The sequence below is a fragment of the Suillus discolor genome, assembly GCF_016758755.1.
Source record: "Suillus discolor strain FC423 chromosome Unknown F5147scaffold_85, whole genome shotgun sequence".
Lineage (NCBI taxonomy): Eukaryota > Fungi > Basidiomycota > Agaricomycetes > Boletales > Suillaceae > Suillus > Suillus discolor.
Window position 1 is genome coordinate 150,745 of NW_024541332.1, and position 12,080 is coordinate 162,824.

General features: G+C 48.0%; 6 protein-coding genes across 6 annotated transcripts; 4 read left to right on the forward strand and 2 right to left on the reverse strand.

Annotated features, from left to right (window-relative positions):
• Positions 1-316: 316 nt before the first annotated feature.
• F5147DRAFT_840509 (cytochrome P450) lies at positions 317-1,703 on the reverse strand (the record flags this gene model as incomplete). The annotated part of the gene is made up of 7 exons (XM_041444297.1): positions 317-405; positions 465-593; positions 651-770; positions 822-1,160; positions 1,214-1,269; positions 1,318-1,453; positions 1,505-1,703. 7 exons carry the CDS (start codon positions 1,701-1,703, stop codon positions 317-319), a joined length of 1,068 nt encoding a protein of 355 aa, XP_041287169.1.
• A 388-nt stretch (positions 1,704-2,091) lies between these two features.
• On the forward strand, positions 2,092-2,556 carry F5147DRAFT_821282 (uncharacterized protein; the record flags this gene model as incomplete). Its single annotated transcript, XM_041443700.1, has 2 exons — positions 2,092-2,406; positions 2,439-2,556. The coding sequence occupies exons 1-2, from the start codon at positions 2,225-2,227 to the stop codon at positions 2,554-2,556; spliced, it is 300 nt and encodes a 99-aa protein (XP_041287170.1). The 5' UTR covers positions 2,092-2,224.
• A 1,094-nt stretch (positions 2,557-3,650) lies between these two features.
• Positions 3,651-4,330, forward strand: F5147DRAFT_779402 (histidine kinase-like ATPase; the record flags this gene model as incomplete). Its single annotated transcript, XM_041442285.1, has 4 exons — positions 3,651-3,749; positions 3,812-3,949; positions 4,019-4,155; positions 4,210-4,330. 4 exons carry the CDS (start codon positions 3,651-3,653, stop codon positions 4,328-4,330), a joined length of 495 nt encoding a protein of 164 aa, XP_041287171.1.
• A 1,351-nt stretch (positions 4,331-5,681) lies between these two features.
• F5147DRAFT_642649 (uncharacterized protein) lies at positions 5,682-6,309 on the forward strand. The gene is made up of 2 exons (XM_041433098.1): positions 5,682-6,129; positions 6,235-6,309. Exon 1 carries the CDS (start codon positions 5,732-5,734, stop codon positions 6,059-6,061), a length of 330 nt encoding a protein of 109 aa, XP_041287172.1. The 5' UTR covers positions 5,682-5,731; the 3' UTR covers positions 6,062-6,129; positions 6,235-6,309.
• An 816-nt stretch (positions 6,310-7,125) lies between these two features.
• F5147DRAFT_764037 (cytochrome P450) lies at positions 7,126-9,622 on the forward strand (the record flags this gene model as incomplete). Its single annotated transcript, XM_041440680.1, has 13 exons — positions 7,126-7,336; positions 7,387-7,516; positions 7,566-7,754; positions 7,803-7,954; positions 8,016-8,131; positions 8,184-8,313; positions 8,372-8,385; positions 8,434-8,623; positions 8,674-8,730; positions 8,788-8,812; positions 8,859-8,995; positions 9,053-9,185; positions 9,245-9,622. 13 exons carry the CDS (start codon positions 7,126-7,128, stop codon positions 9,330-9,332), a joined length of 1,572 nt encoding a protein of 523 aa, XP_041287173.1. The 3' UTR covers positions 9,333-9,622.
• A 670-nt stretch (positions 9,623-10,292) lies between these two features.
• F5147DRAFT_779405 (uncharacterized protein) lies at positions 10,293-10,912 on the reverse strand (the record flags this gene model as incomplete). Its single annotated transcript, XM_041442286.1, has 3 exons — positions 10,293-10,515; positions 10,562-10,729; positions 10,848-10,912. 3 exons carry the CDS (start codon positions 10,910-10,912, stop codon positions 10,293-10,295), a joined length of 456 nt encoding a protein of 151 aa, XP_041287174.1.
• Positions 10,913-12,080: the final 1,168 nt, after the last annotated feature.

Genomic DNA, 12,080 nt, shown 5'->3' on the forward strand with positions numbered 1-12,080 from the left:
AGCCAGGATCCATGTGGTATCCTTCTATCAGTACATGAGGCAGCGCGAGGCTTGCCTTCTATCATCCTTGAGGCAGCACGATGCTTGCCTTCTATCTTCTATCAGTCCATGAGGCAACACGAGGCTTGCCTTCTATCTTGATAACATTAATAGGTCTTCTAGACCTATGTCGTCATGTATCGTCACGTGCGGTCCAGACCGCTTATCTAAGCCGGCAGTTGCCGCTTATCGTCTATCGTCATCTATCGTCATCTGTCGTCACAGAGCTAGTGAGGCTCCGGTATCGTCTATAGAGCTGGTGAGGCTCCGGTATCATCTATAGCCGTGCGTTCAGCAGAGGGCTGTCGTCTATAGCCTTGCGGTGGCAGAGGGCTGGTCTGCTGGCGGGGGACTCGTGCCATGTTACTGTAACATCAGTAGAGATACATCAAAAATATAATGACCATTGCAGAGTTGTCACGAACCAGCATAACCAGTTGCACTGGATTCCTTGATCCCTTGCTCAGGAACAGCTGCCTCCCTTTCATCTTGTGTTTTGACTGGTATACGTTTCAATGCATCCGACACCACGGATGGTGAGCCGTTCCCGCAGCCTGAAAATCATCATGAGCCTCATCTAAATAATACTTCGATCAAAAGGCACTTGGAACTTGCCATGTTGTTCTTCACATGTTCAAACGGCATGTCCACAATCATGGGAACGAGGGTTCTCTGGACTATAGCATCCCGTACAAAGCTCGCTCCAGGGAGCCAAGGAGGAAGTTTTTCCACTGTGAGTGCATTAGAATAGAACTACAGCTGATCGAAGAAGTTATACGCACATATGGGGAACTGTGTTACAAAAGCTGCGACTTCAGGCCTGAATAATTTTATATCTATCTCAAGTGAGCGTTCAATGACCGCAAGGAAGGGATCATCAACAGGCGCTATAGCATAATCATACATGATTGACATGATAGTAGACGTGCTGAAGCTGCGTAGAAAGTATTGTTCAGCCACGCAATACATGAAAGGAGAAATTGCTAATGTGTATAAATGGGTTCCATACACCTCCGGAGAGGCTAGTAGGTTTAGTATCAAAATGCGAGCATTGCGTATTTGTATCGGACGGAAGGATGACACTGCTTTTAAATGGAATGCTTCATGGAAGATTCGCCTGTCTGTAAAGACATGATAAGTGCGATAAGAGAGCTCGAAGGTATGATATACTAACGAAGTCTCCACTTGTCTGAGTAGGGTAGAAAAGTAGTGGAGTAGTCATGACCAACACTAGGACTCGTTTAACAATGGGTAAATCAAAAGATAGAAGGGCCTCACAAGTCAAGAATATGCACAAGCCCTGGGGGTCTTGTGGAATAGTTGTGTGAACGACGGTCAAGCAAGTCATGCGCAACTCTTTCAGAGTTGATGATCATGATATCCTGATTAAACAGTCGGGTGTAAACGATTTCCCCTGTGTCACAATTCAGCACATCCAGATTCACATGTCGCAGGTTCTACGCACCATACTCGGTTCCCCATCTTGTGTATGCTAACCATGGATGATCTGGGTCGATTCCGATCACATTTCCAACAACAGGGAGAGGTGGAGGACCAGGGGGTAAAGGATGCTTCTTAGTGTGTCTCTTCTTTTGCAAGGATTGCACTACCACGACAGATACAAGCGCTATGAGGGCAAGTGTGAGTGCTAGTGTTGGGGCCATCGCTCGAACCGAATAAGTGACTGAAGCGCCCCCATATCATATGTGCCTGGATTTTGTGCGGCCGGTGACCCCATCAATGCTGTGGGGCTATGTCCATTGTTGTCCCCGAAAACTTTGGCCAAGTGTCGATTCTTGACGACCCCAAACCCCTTGAATAGTGTCTTCGAAGGACAGCTTGGCTTCAGTCTGTGGAGATCGATTGTCACGGTGTTGGACCTGTACTAATCTGTACGGCTAGACTGTAAGTACATCATTCCATACGCCCATCAATGGTACCTTTAGTATTACGGCCTATATACAGTCGGAAAGTGTGCCGGTGTAACCTGCCCTGAACTGCCATGTTCTGCAGGACAGCCACAGCAACGACTTAGTCTTAGCTTAACATCCAAAACCATTTGTCACAATAAGTTATTTGATATTGATATTGTCTTGCAGCTTTGATAGAACCCTATCCATGTGCGACAAGCAGCCAGATTAGCTGGATACTGGCGGCATTCCTAATCACACTGGGCTGTTATAGAATGTCGCGGGTGAAATTAAAGGTCGTTGCTCCACTTCCTGATTTGCGTCATGAATGTGAACTCGTTTATGACAGCCTGTCTATCCGGTCGGCTTCAGCTTTGTTCATAGCACAAGATGTCACCTTGGCACTTTCAAAAATGATCGAGGTGACGATTGGCATGCGAGCACTTCAAGCTGCAGGGTGAGCGAGTACTGATACTCCCTCTTTTGTAGGTCATGCAATGCCATGACTATTTCGGCTGCAACCCTGGCCGATATCTACGATACTCATGAGCAAGCCCGTCTCGATGATACCGTGAACATGTTCACTTTCGGGCCTTCTTCATCTTGATGAGCAGTTTCCGCCTTACTCACCACGGGAAGCCCGGACATCGGATGGAAAGAAGCTTACCTCTACGTCACATGGCCCGGCGATTAAGGCCATCCTGAGTGTTATATGGACCAATTTTCACTTCAGATTGCAGGTCCTAGCTGAGAAGTCGTTGATGAATGTATGTGGTGAGCTTCTTGATCTTTTCAATCGTTTAAACATCGACATCCTAGAGTGATGCCACAAGGTCGAGCCATGCTCAAGGATCTTCGCCGAATACCGCCAGGCTTCTTCGATGGCGACAAAATGGGTCATCTGCATTTTTTGACTCTTGTGGCTATCTCAAAAGATAGGCATGTAGAGTCTGGATTCACTGGTAATCCCTGCCTCTCTTATTGAACTATTTATGTGGGCTTTGCTCGCATACATGATCAAGATCTGCTGTAGTCATCGAACATCGATCATTTCCTCCCCGACCGGTAAGGAGCAAGAGTCGATCGGGTACAAGGTGTTATACACTTGCCTGGCAGACGGCGCATAATACAACTCCCTCCAGAATTTAACATATAAAGAGTGGAGATACAACCTTGGAGGTGTCTGCGTGGGTGATGATTTATTCATCATTTGCGAGGGGCGGATACCGTGACAATGTAGCGAAATCTGGAATACGAAGATGGGCTTCGCGGTGCACGCCGCTTGCTTGATGTTATGTATGTGTTCTCCTTCCATGATTATATCCTTCTGTAATTATCGGATCTCCCCAGAACATCCGCCGCCCATACAGAAGTTGATGTGATTTGAACAAGAAGCCCTACGTATATATAGCGATAGGAGGTGCATCACTGAGTTGCATAATCGCTGTCGATTCCTCCACTTCCCCGTGGTTATAAGGACGGTCGTCATATACAGTTTACTAACACACTGCCCGAATCATGGCCCTTGCAGTTGATCGCCACCTTGCTATCTTCACTGGTGTTTCTCTTTCCTTTGTCGCTGTCAAGGCACTCAAGTTGTTCATCACAAAGCGACAGAATAATGTTACTCTTCCTCCTGGTCACGTGATCAGGCTAAGATCATGAATGCGTGCTCGCTACTCTTGAGTCTTGACTCTGAGCATGGCGAGCGGTTGTCACTCTCCTTCTCCAGAATCACCTGGCCCTCAACCGATAAGAAGACTCCACGAGTGCCTCATCAACCTAATTCCAGCAGGCAAAGTACGCGCTGGGTTGACACCACGGTACAGGCATGAATAAGTATCGATGAAAATCATCTCTAGATCATACATGGACTCGCTTCTGCGTTAAAAGAGCTGCTGGAAAATAGCCTCAATGACGGGTCTACTTCTATTCAAGTCACCGTCAAGGATGGCGGTAAGAAGCTGCTTCAGATTCAGGACAATGGCTGTGGTATTCGTGTATGTCTTCCTCGCATTCGCATCGAGGCTTTCCATTGAGCTTGTTGGAAGAAAGAAGACCTACCCTAGCTCGCTGAGCGTTTTACTACCTCCAAATTGACCACCTTTTCACAAGCTGACTACTTACGGGAGGCTCTGCCATCTATATCACATGTCGCGCACCCGACAGTGCCCATGAAGACCAAGTCAACCAACTGTGCTCGGAAGTATGTGTATAAAAATTGTGCACGGAACCAGAGCGCCTGCCGAGAATTCTACAGAGCTGCTTACGTTGATGGCGGTCTCGTCCCGTCGCAAGCGGGATTGGAGACTTCAATGGGTGCCATCATGCGCCACTACATCCAGAAAGTCATCGCGTACTCATTGTTTTGGCATCTTTGATGTCCACCTACCCGTAATATATGGCAAGAAAAAGTACAACGCGCTCGGGCGACTCCTGCAGGAGATCGTAGCACAGTCAGGCGACATTACTGTCCTTGATTGAGTCGTACAATCATCCGAAACTTTACGACCGGCTTGATCACACGAGCGCTGCTCATTTTGCAGCATAGCATTCCGTGTCACAGAAGTCAGTCTGAGCGATAGTCCACCCCAGGACATTCGAAGTCAAGGAGTCGCTAGGATTCAGGAAACTATTCGGGCAAGCTTTTTAGCCAGTCACGTGGTGTTGTTTTTAGCCAGCAAAGAAGTCTGAATTAGCCAACCAGTTTTATCCCGAACCCTAATCATCAGCTCCCTCTCTTGTAGGTCATGCACCGCCATGACTATTTCGGCTGCAACCTGGCCAATATCTACGATACTTACGAGCGAGCCCGTCTCGATGATACCACCAACATCTTCGCTTTCGGGCCTTCAGCTTGATGAGAAGTCTGCACTCTACTTACTCGCCGCTGGAAGCCCGGACATCGGATGGAAAGAAGCTTATATCCGGCGTTACATGGCCCGGCAATTAAGATGATCCCGAGACTAATCTAGTTGGAGGTCGTAGCTGAGAAGTCATCAATGGATGTACGTGACAAGTTTTAAGCCGTTTTAACATTGACATCCTAGAGTGACGCCACAAGGTCGAGCCATGCTCAAGGAGTACCGCCCGGCTCTTTCGATGGCGACAAAATGAGTCATCTGCGTTTTTTTTTTGACCAACTCTTGTGGCTATCTCAAAGATAAGCATGTAGCGTCCAGATCTGTCCAGATTCATCTCCTCCCCGACCGGTAAGGAGCAAGAGTCGATTGGGTACAAGGTGTTATACACTTGCCTGGCGGACGGTGCATAATACGACTGAGGAGCGGAGATACAACCCTGGAGGTGTCTGCGTGGGTGATGATCTATTCACCCAATAACACAATTTGGGATGGGCGGATATTGTGACGATGTAGCAAAATCTGGAATACGAAGATGGGCTCCGTGGTGCACGCTGCTTGCCCGATCTTACACCTTTTTCATATCTTGTGTATGTATGTCTTCTCCTTCTATGATTATATCCTTCTGTCAGCTTCGGATCTCTCCAGAACATCCGCCGCCCATGCAGAGTTTGATGTGATTTAAGCAAGAAGCCATACGTATATATAGCTATAGGATAGGCTCGTGACCAGCCTGGCCTAATACTACCACGGTTACACAAGTGGTGTAGCCAGGCTGGTCGATCTCGGAGTGGCGTGGCAGGGCGGAGCGAGGAGTTTGAAATTTGATAGGTGCCGGTCGTGCCGGTGGTAGTTACGATCATATAGCACAAGTTATGCGTCTGCTCTCGCTCAGACTGTACTCTATGTTAAGTTTCCACCATGAGTTCTGTACGACCTTTATCACTTGCTGCTCAAGATACAATTGAGAATCTCCCAACGGACTTTACGGGGGCCCTCTCAACGACACAACACCAGCAAGTTCTCGAGGCTTTCTCGCGACTCAATCTTCTTTCCCAAGGATCACAACGTCCGAAATTGTTCCAGCTCAGATGCCTCATATCATTACTTTCCGCGAGACACGTTGTACTTCGAGCTGCGACAGGCTCTGGAAAGACCCTTGCTATGATTCTCCCTCTACTCCTTTCTCCCAACAAGACAGCTATCACTGTCACACCTTTGAAATTGCTGCAGCGAGATCATGTACGCTAAAGATACGACATTTTCACTCACTCGGATTGTTCTGGGAGCGAACGTTTGAAATCTGTGACTCGATCACGGTACAGTACTGTTCATTTTCATCAACTTCGCTATTGACTTTGTTGAAAATACAATACAAACACTTACGGTCTCGGCCCCATGCTGATGTTTTTTCTCTTTCGCAGCTCGCACTGTCTGCATAGCTGGCAGAAGAATGCGACGTAGCAATGGAGTGGTTTATTGTAATGGCTTTGTCAACGATGTATCGAGATCAAACGAGAGGAGTAGTTCGGGGGTGACATCTTTTGATGACATGCGAAAAATGTTCTTAGCGGCCTCCATCTCAGCATCAATATCATCAATGACCATTGCAATAGCAAGGGGTCGTAAACTGACGTGAAGTTGCTCACTCGCTCGCTCGTCCATGTCCAACACATTCAGAAATTGCACAAGTGCCTTGCTTCGAAAGAAACCTTCTCTCCAAGTTGCCATGGAGGGTCTCTCCAAGTTGCCATGGAGGGTCTTTCCGAGATTGAATACAACATGAGGTCCATGACTGTCATCCGCAATCCACGAAGTATTTTGAGGACAGCGATAATTTTTCCTTCCTCGTCGAGGCTGGAAGGATTGATCATCCAAGCCAAAGGTTCAGGCTGCTGATACATCATCACGGGTGGGTATAATGCATGAAATGGAATCATTTTGATTGTCCTGATCAATGATTAGTGCTCCGGCGCGATGTACTGTTGTATTTGAGAGGATACTGTACTTTTCACGGTACGAACGAAAGAGTCTGTGCTGTTGACAAGTAATGTTACCCAAAACGGCATACCGGCATCTGCCAAATTTCAAACTCCTCGCTTCGCCTGCCAAATCACTCCGAGTTCGACCAGTCTGACTACGTCAATAAATTCTCACCATCTCAAATTGACGTATGTAGTCAGACTGGTTACGAGTCTAGCTATAGGAGGCACATCACCGAGTTGCATAATCGCCGTCGATGACCGGGACCCCACTTCTCCGTTGTTATAAGGACGACCGTGTTATATACAGTTTACTTACCCGCTGCTCGAATCATGGCCCTTGCAGTTGATCGCCACCTTGCATTCCTCGCTGGCATTTCTCTTTCCTTTGTCGCCATCAAGGCACTCAAGTTGTTCATCAAAAAGCGACAAAATAATGCTCCTCTTCCTCCTGGCCCAGTGCCCCTCCCACTGTTGGGGAGCGTCTTATCTATAGACGCTTGCGAGCCTTGGCTGACTTACACCAAGTGGGGTGCTGTGTATGGTACGTGAACAGATAGTATAGGACATACGTGGTATGAATCATTATGTCAGGGGACTTGGTTTTCGTGCGAAGTCTAGACGAGGAAATGGTCGTGGTCAATTCTCAGCCCATTGCAGAAGCATTACTGGACAAGCGTTCTCGGATTTACTCCGATCGACCATACCTAGCAACACTCGAGCCGTGAGTTCGTTCAGTATTCCTTTATTCAATCAATCTGAGGTTCTCGCAGATATGGGTTGTCGCTCAACTTTGCATTCATAGCTTATGGCGATGAATGGCGTCTCTGCAGACGACTTTTCCACCAAACTTTCCGTCCCGAGTCTGCAGCAAAATTTCGCCCAATGCAAATCCAGCGTGCTCGTGAGATTGTCATCAACCTAGTCAATGACCCCGAAAATTATTACGACCACTTTGCAACGTTAGTGAATGATTTTTACGAATTGAACTATTATTTACCTGTTCACAGATTCTCGTTATCTGTTGTGATGTCAACAGTATATGACTACGATATCGGTGCTCGTGATGATCCTATGGTGCAGACCGTCATAAAGGCACTGGATCCAGGCTTGACCGTGTTGACCCCAGAAAGAGCATTATTGCTCAAAACCTTTCCCTTCTGTGAGCTCAACTCTCCTGGATGAGACAACGTTAACATGACACGCACTTTTGTTGGATGTAGTACTAAAGGTACCTGACTGGTGCTGGGGATCATCGATCAAGCGTAGTGCTCGAGGTTCGAGGGAGCGCCTCAATGCAATGGCCGACATGCCATTTCGATATGTGCAGCAGCACATGGTGGGTGTTTATGTTTCTCTTGATTCTAGACATTGACTCGGCTCTTTGCAAGGCCGACGGCTCGTCCCTCGCTCGGTCTTCGATGGTTGCAGAAAATTTGCAACGGATGGAGAGGCAAGAGGAGGCATTCAAACCTGCATTCGAGAATGCGTTGAAGAAAGCAGGTACTACTGCTATTATAGGTAAGTCAGCCTTTTTACGAGCAACGTTGTACTCTCAACATACACTAATATCACACAGCTTCATATGAGACGGTAAATGGACAACTCCATCGTGTTGACCGCTGCTTATCGTCGTCACAGAGTGCAGCAACTTTGATGGTTTTTTTCCTGGCCATGGTATTGTATCCTGAAGTTCAGAAACGCGCACAAGCGGAAATCGACTCAGTGATTGGAAAAGAACGGCTGCCAACGTTCGAGGACAGAGCATCGCTACCCTATATCGATGCAGTTTTGCGAGAGACTTGGCGATGGCAGCCTGTTACGCCTCTTGGTATTCTTCCCCGCCAAATGATCTGGCCTGTGCTGAAGATGACCACATAGGCGTACCACATGCTACCTCGAGTGATGACGTATACAATGGGTATTTCATTCCAAAAGGTCCGCTGTTTTTGTTCCGGAATCAACGCAATGATTATTTATAGTATCGTGCATCAGGCGCAATCATCACATACAACACATGGTCTGACATGTTCCTCCCAGCTTTTGTGGTACTGACTTGATTGTAGGGGTATTACACGGGATGAAAAGCGGTACCCTGACGCATCGAGTTTTATACCAGAGAGGTTCATCGACAGCGATGGCGCGCTGACAAGTGATGACCCCGCACAATATATTTTCGGCCTTGGCCGGCGTATATGTCCAGGTTCGTTAACTTATTCTAATCGTATAAAAGATTCACCGACAGATAGACCTTTATCAGGGCGGTATAACGCTGATTTCTCCGCGTGGGCTGCCATTGCGACCATGTTAGCCACGTTGAATATTTCTCCTGCCAAAGATGACCAGGGCAAAGTGATCAGCTTTACTCCCGAGTTCATCCCAGGAGTGGTCCGGTACTTGACTTTCTTCGTGTTATTCTACCCTCTCGTCACTAACCGTTTCGTTGCTTCAGGTTTCCTGCGACCTTCCCTTGCAGTATTTCGGCACGGTCTCATATTCATTCAGACACTGTGGATAGTTGGCGAACTGCCGAGTTTTGACAGGAGGGATAACAGTTTGCTATCCGTGATCCTATTGGGAGCAGCTAGAGGCAACGTAGTACTAATCGATTGAGTACTTCCTGCCAGTGTATACTAGGTCAGCAGACGCGATGAACGTGTCCAGTTATTCGAGGGCTATGACATTTTGATGACAGGGTCCTTGCCATTTACAATATCGAAGTTCAACTTAAAGATGAGATCATCGGGGCTGGGTGCCAGAGGCACAGCTCCTTCGTGCTGATGGGTGGTTTCATGCTTTATGTGGATGGGGAACCCTGCCTCACCCTGCGCCCTGATTACATTCTTAAATTGATACATGAAAGGTGTACATGTATTGACGTCCCTACCCTAACGAAAAGCCAGATTCAAGACAAGAGCAAAGGTAATGCGATATCGAAAGGATTGGTGATGTTCCAGGTGGCCTGGGGTGTTATGCAGCTCTGGGTCATCACCCGCGCCATCTATCACCTCGAAACTATGCAGCTCAAAGTTTATATCATTGCTGATCCCGTCTGCCTTAGTGTCAGCGATAGAGACGAATTCACTTAGCTTCAGATCTTGCGTCAAGTCTTCCGCCCAGTTATAGAGCTGATAGGCTGGGCTGAGGTTCCCACATATCGAAAGCTCCGAGTTCCAACGTTTGATGGCAGCATCGAGCTCGAAATGAAGGTGCGGCAGCCGGCCTTCGGTACTTCAGTACTCAATTGTGGTACAAGGGGAGGATCAATGATGAACGTGAGATGGGGGGTGATGCCGTCTGCAACGGGATGCAATTGTGAAGGGTAAATTATAGATAGAGCACCTCAGCGACGACTTTAATGCATGAAGAAGACCGTGTGCATCCGTTCCTAACAGCCTCGCTTGAAGCCCTCGTGGCACCAGCACCAGCCGATCCTGTCAAGCTCTTCCTACTCAGCAGAGCAAGCTTCTTTCTTCGTGCTTTCCCACTATTCCCGCTCATCATTCTCTCGAAGCTTCAAAGACTTCTTGCATCATGGACATGTTCTTCTTCTTCAGCTCCACGAGCTCGCCCTGCCCTGCCCATCCTCTCCCTTCCCATTCCCTGTCATCCCCAAACTCGCTATCGGCGAGAACCCACTCTCTCACTTCAACAGCCCCATGTTCCACCACCCGTGACTGGTCTCCGATGGGAGCAGATGTGAATCTCAAGGTCAGGGCAAAGCTGAAGTCGGAGCAGATTTTGAGGTGGGTAAGAACGAGCAGAGTACATGGCGTTAAATGAGCTGTCAACGACGCCGGAGATGACTTTGATAGTGGACCCTGCGATGGCGTCGACACCATGTTCTACGCGTCTGCGGAGGCTACCGGGTGCGTCTACAGGCATGTCTGGCGGAAGTGTAGTGCGCATCGTTGAGATTGGGGCGAGGTTCCTGGTGCTGTAGAAAATAAATGTCAGTACATCGAATGGGAATGGATGTTAGAACATGGGAAAGGAACAGTAGTTTAAAGTAGGCAAACGAACGATATGAATGATCAAGAAGCTGAAACACCCACCTAACAATACCAACGCCTTCCCCAACACCCACAGCACCAAAATCCACTTTCTCCAAAAACTCCATGACAGCCCATCAAATTGATCAAACAGTACCACTCCTCTTCACCAGTGAACGCAGCATTATGGTAACGCTGGGTGCGAGACCAGGCGTGCGAGGTCTGATTTAACAATGGCAAATGTAAGAGATGGAAGGAGGACATCGCCTGATGCTGTCATCGGTCCTTGGACATGGGAGATGGTCAGTCGGGGCGAGGAAGCACGAAGTGGGATGGAGATAGAGGAGGATCCTGTAGTCGATGATGGTGCGAGGCGCTAGGCGAGAGAGACGACTTCTCAGGTGACCTGTGAGCAGCATCCTCATCGGATTGTGGATAACGCGTCGGGAGAAACAACGAGCGACACCCTCAACCAAAGTGCCGGCACACCCATGGAAAAACACTGCAAAGTGACCTTGTCTCTTGAGCCTGAATGACCGGATAGCATGAATGTCACAGACATACTAGTAGAGAGTGGACGACCAGAAAATAAATGAGAACAAACATCGAGCACTGGCGATGATAAAACTTACCTCATAGTACACCCTAGCAACTTCCTGGCGAGTCCGCACCTCACATTGCCATAAGGTTCTCTTGAAGACCCATGACTCCAACGAAACGGGCGCACTGATACTTGGTGCTTCGATGACGAGTTCGACGATGAAGGTAAGTCTATCCGGAAAATGCCGGATGACATCCAAATCGGTATGTTACGCTTAGCTACCAGTCTGTCACTCAACGACTTCGCACTATTGATCATTAAATTCTTCATTACACCTTACATCGTCTAGTAAGTTCACCGATGTACTGATTGATCATCGGCTCCCTCTACTGTAGGTCATGCACCGCCATGAATTTCAGCTGCAACCCTGGCCGATATCTACGATACTCACGAGCGAGCCCGTCTCGATGATGCCACGGCCCACCAAAATATTCGCTTTCGGGCCTTTAGCTTGATTAGAAGTCTGCGCTTTGGTCGTTGCTACTTGCCACTGGAAGCCCGGAAATCGGATGGAAAGAAGCTCATATCCGCGCCACATGGCATGGCGGTGAAGATCCTGAGTATCATATGGACTAATCTCCCACGTCAAGTTGCAGGTCCTAGCTGAGAAGTCGTTAATAAATGTATGTGACGAGCTTCTTGATCTTTTCAACCGTTTTAACATCGACATCGCCACAAGGTCGAGCCATACTCAA

What these genes read in the sequence shown, in the direction of transcription:
- F5147DRAFT_642649 (XM_041433098.1), top strand. Translation starts at nt 5,732, where the DNA reads ATGAGTTCTGTACGACCTTTATCACTTGCTGCTCAAGATACAATTGAG.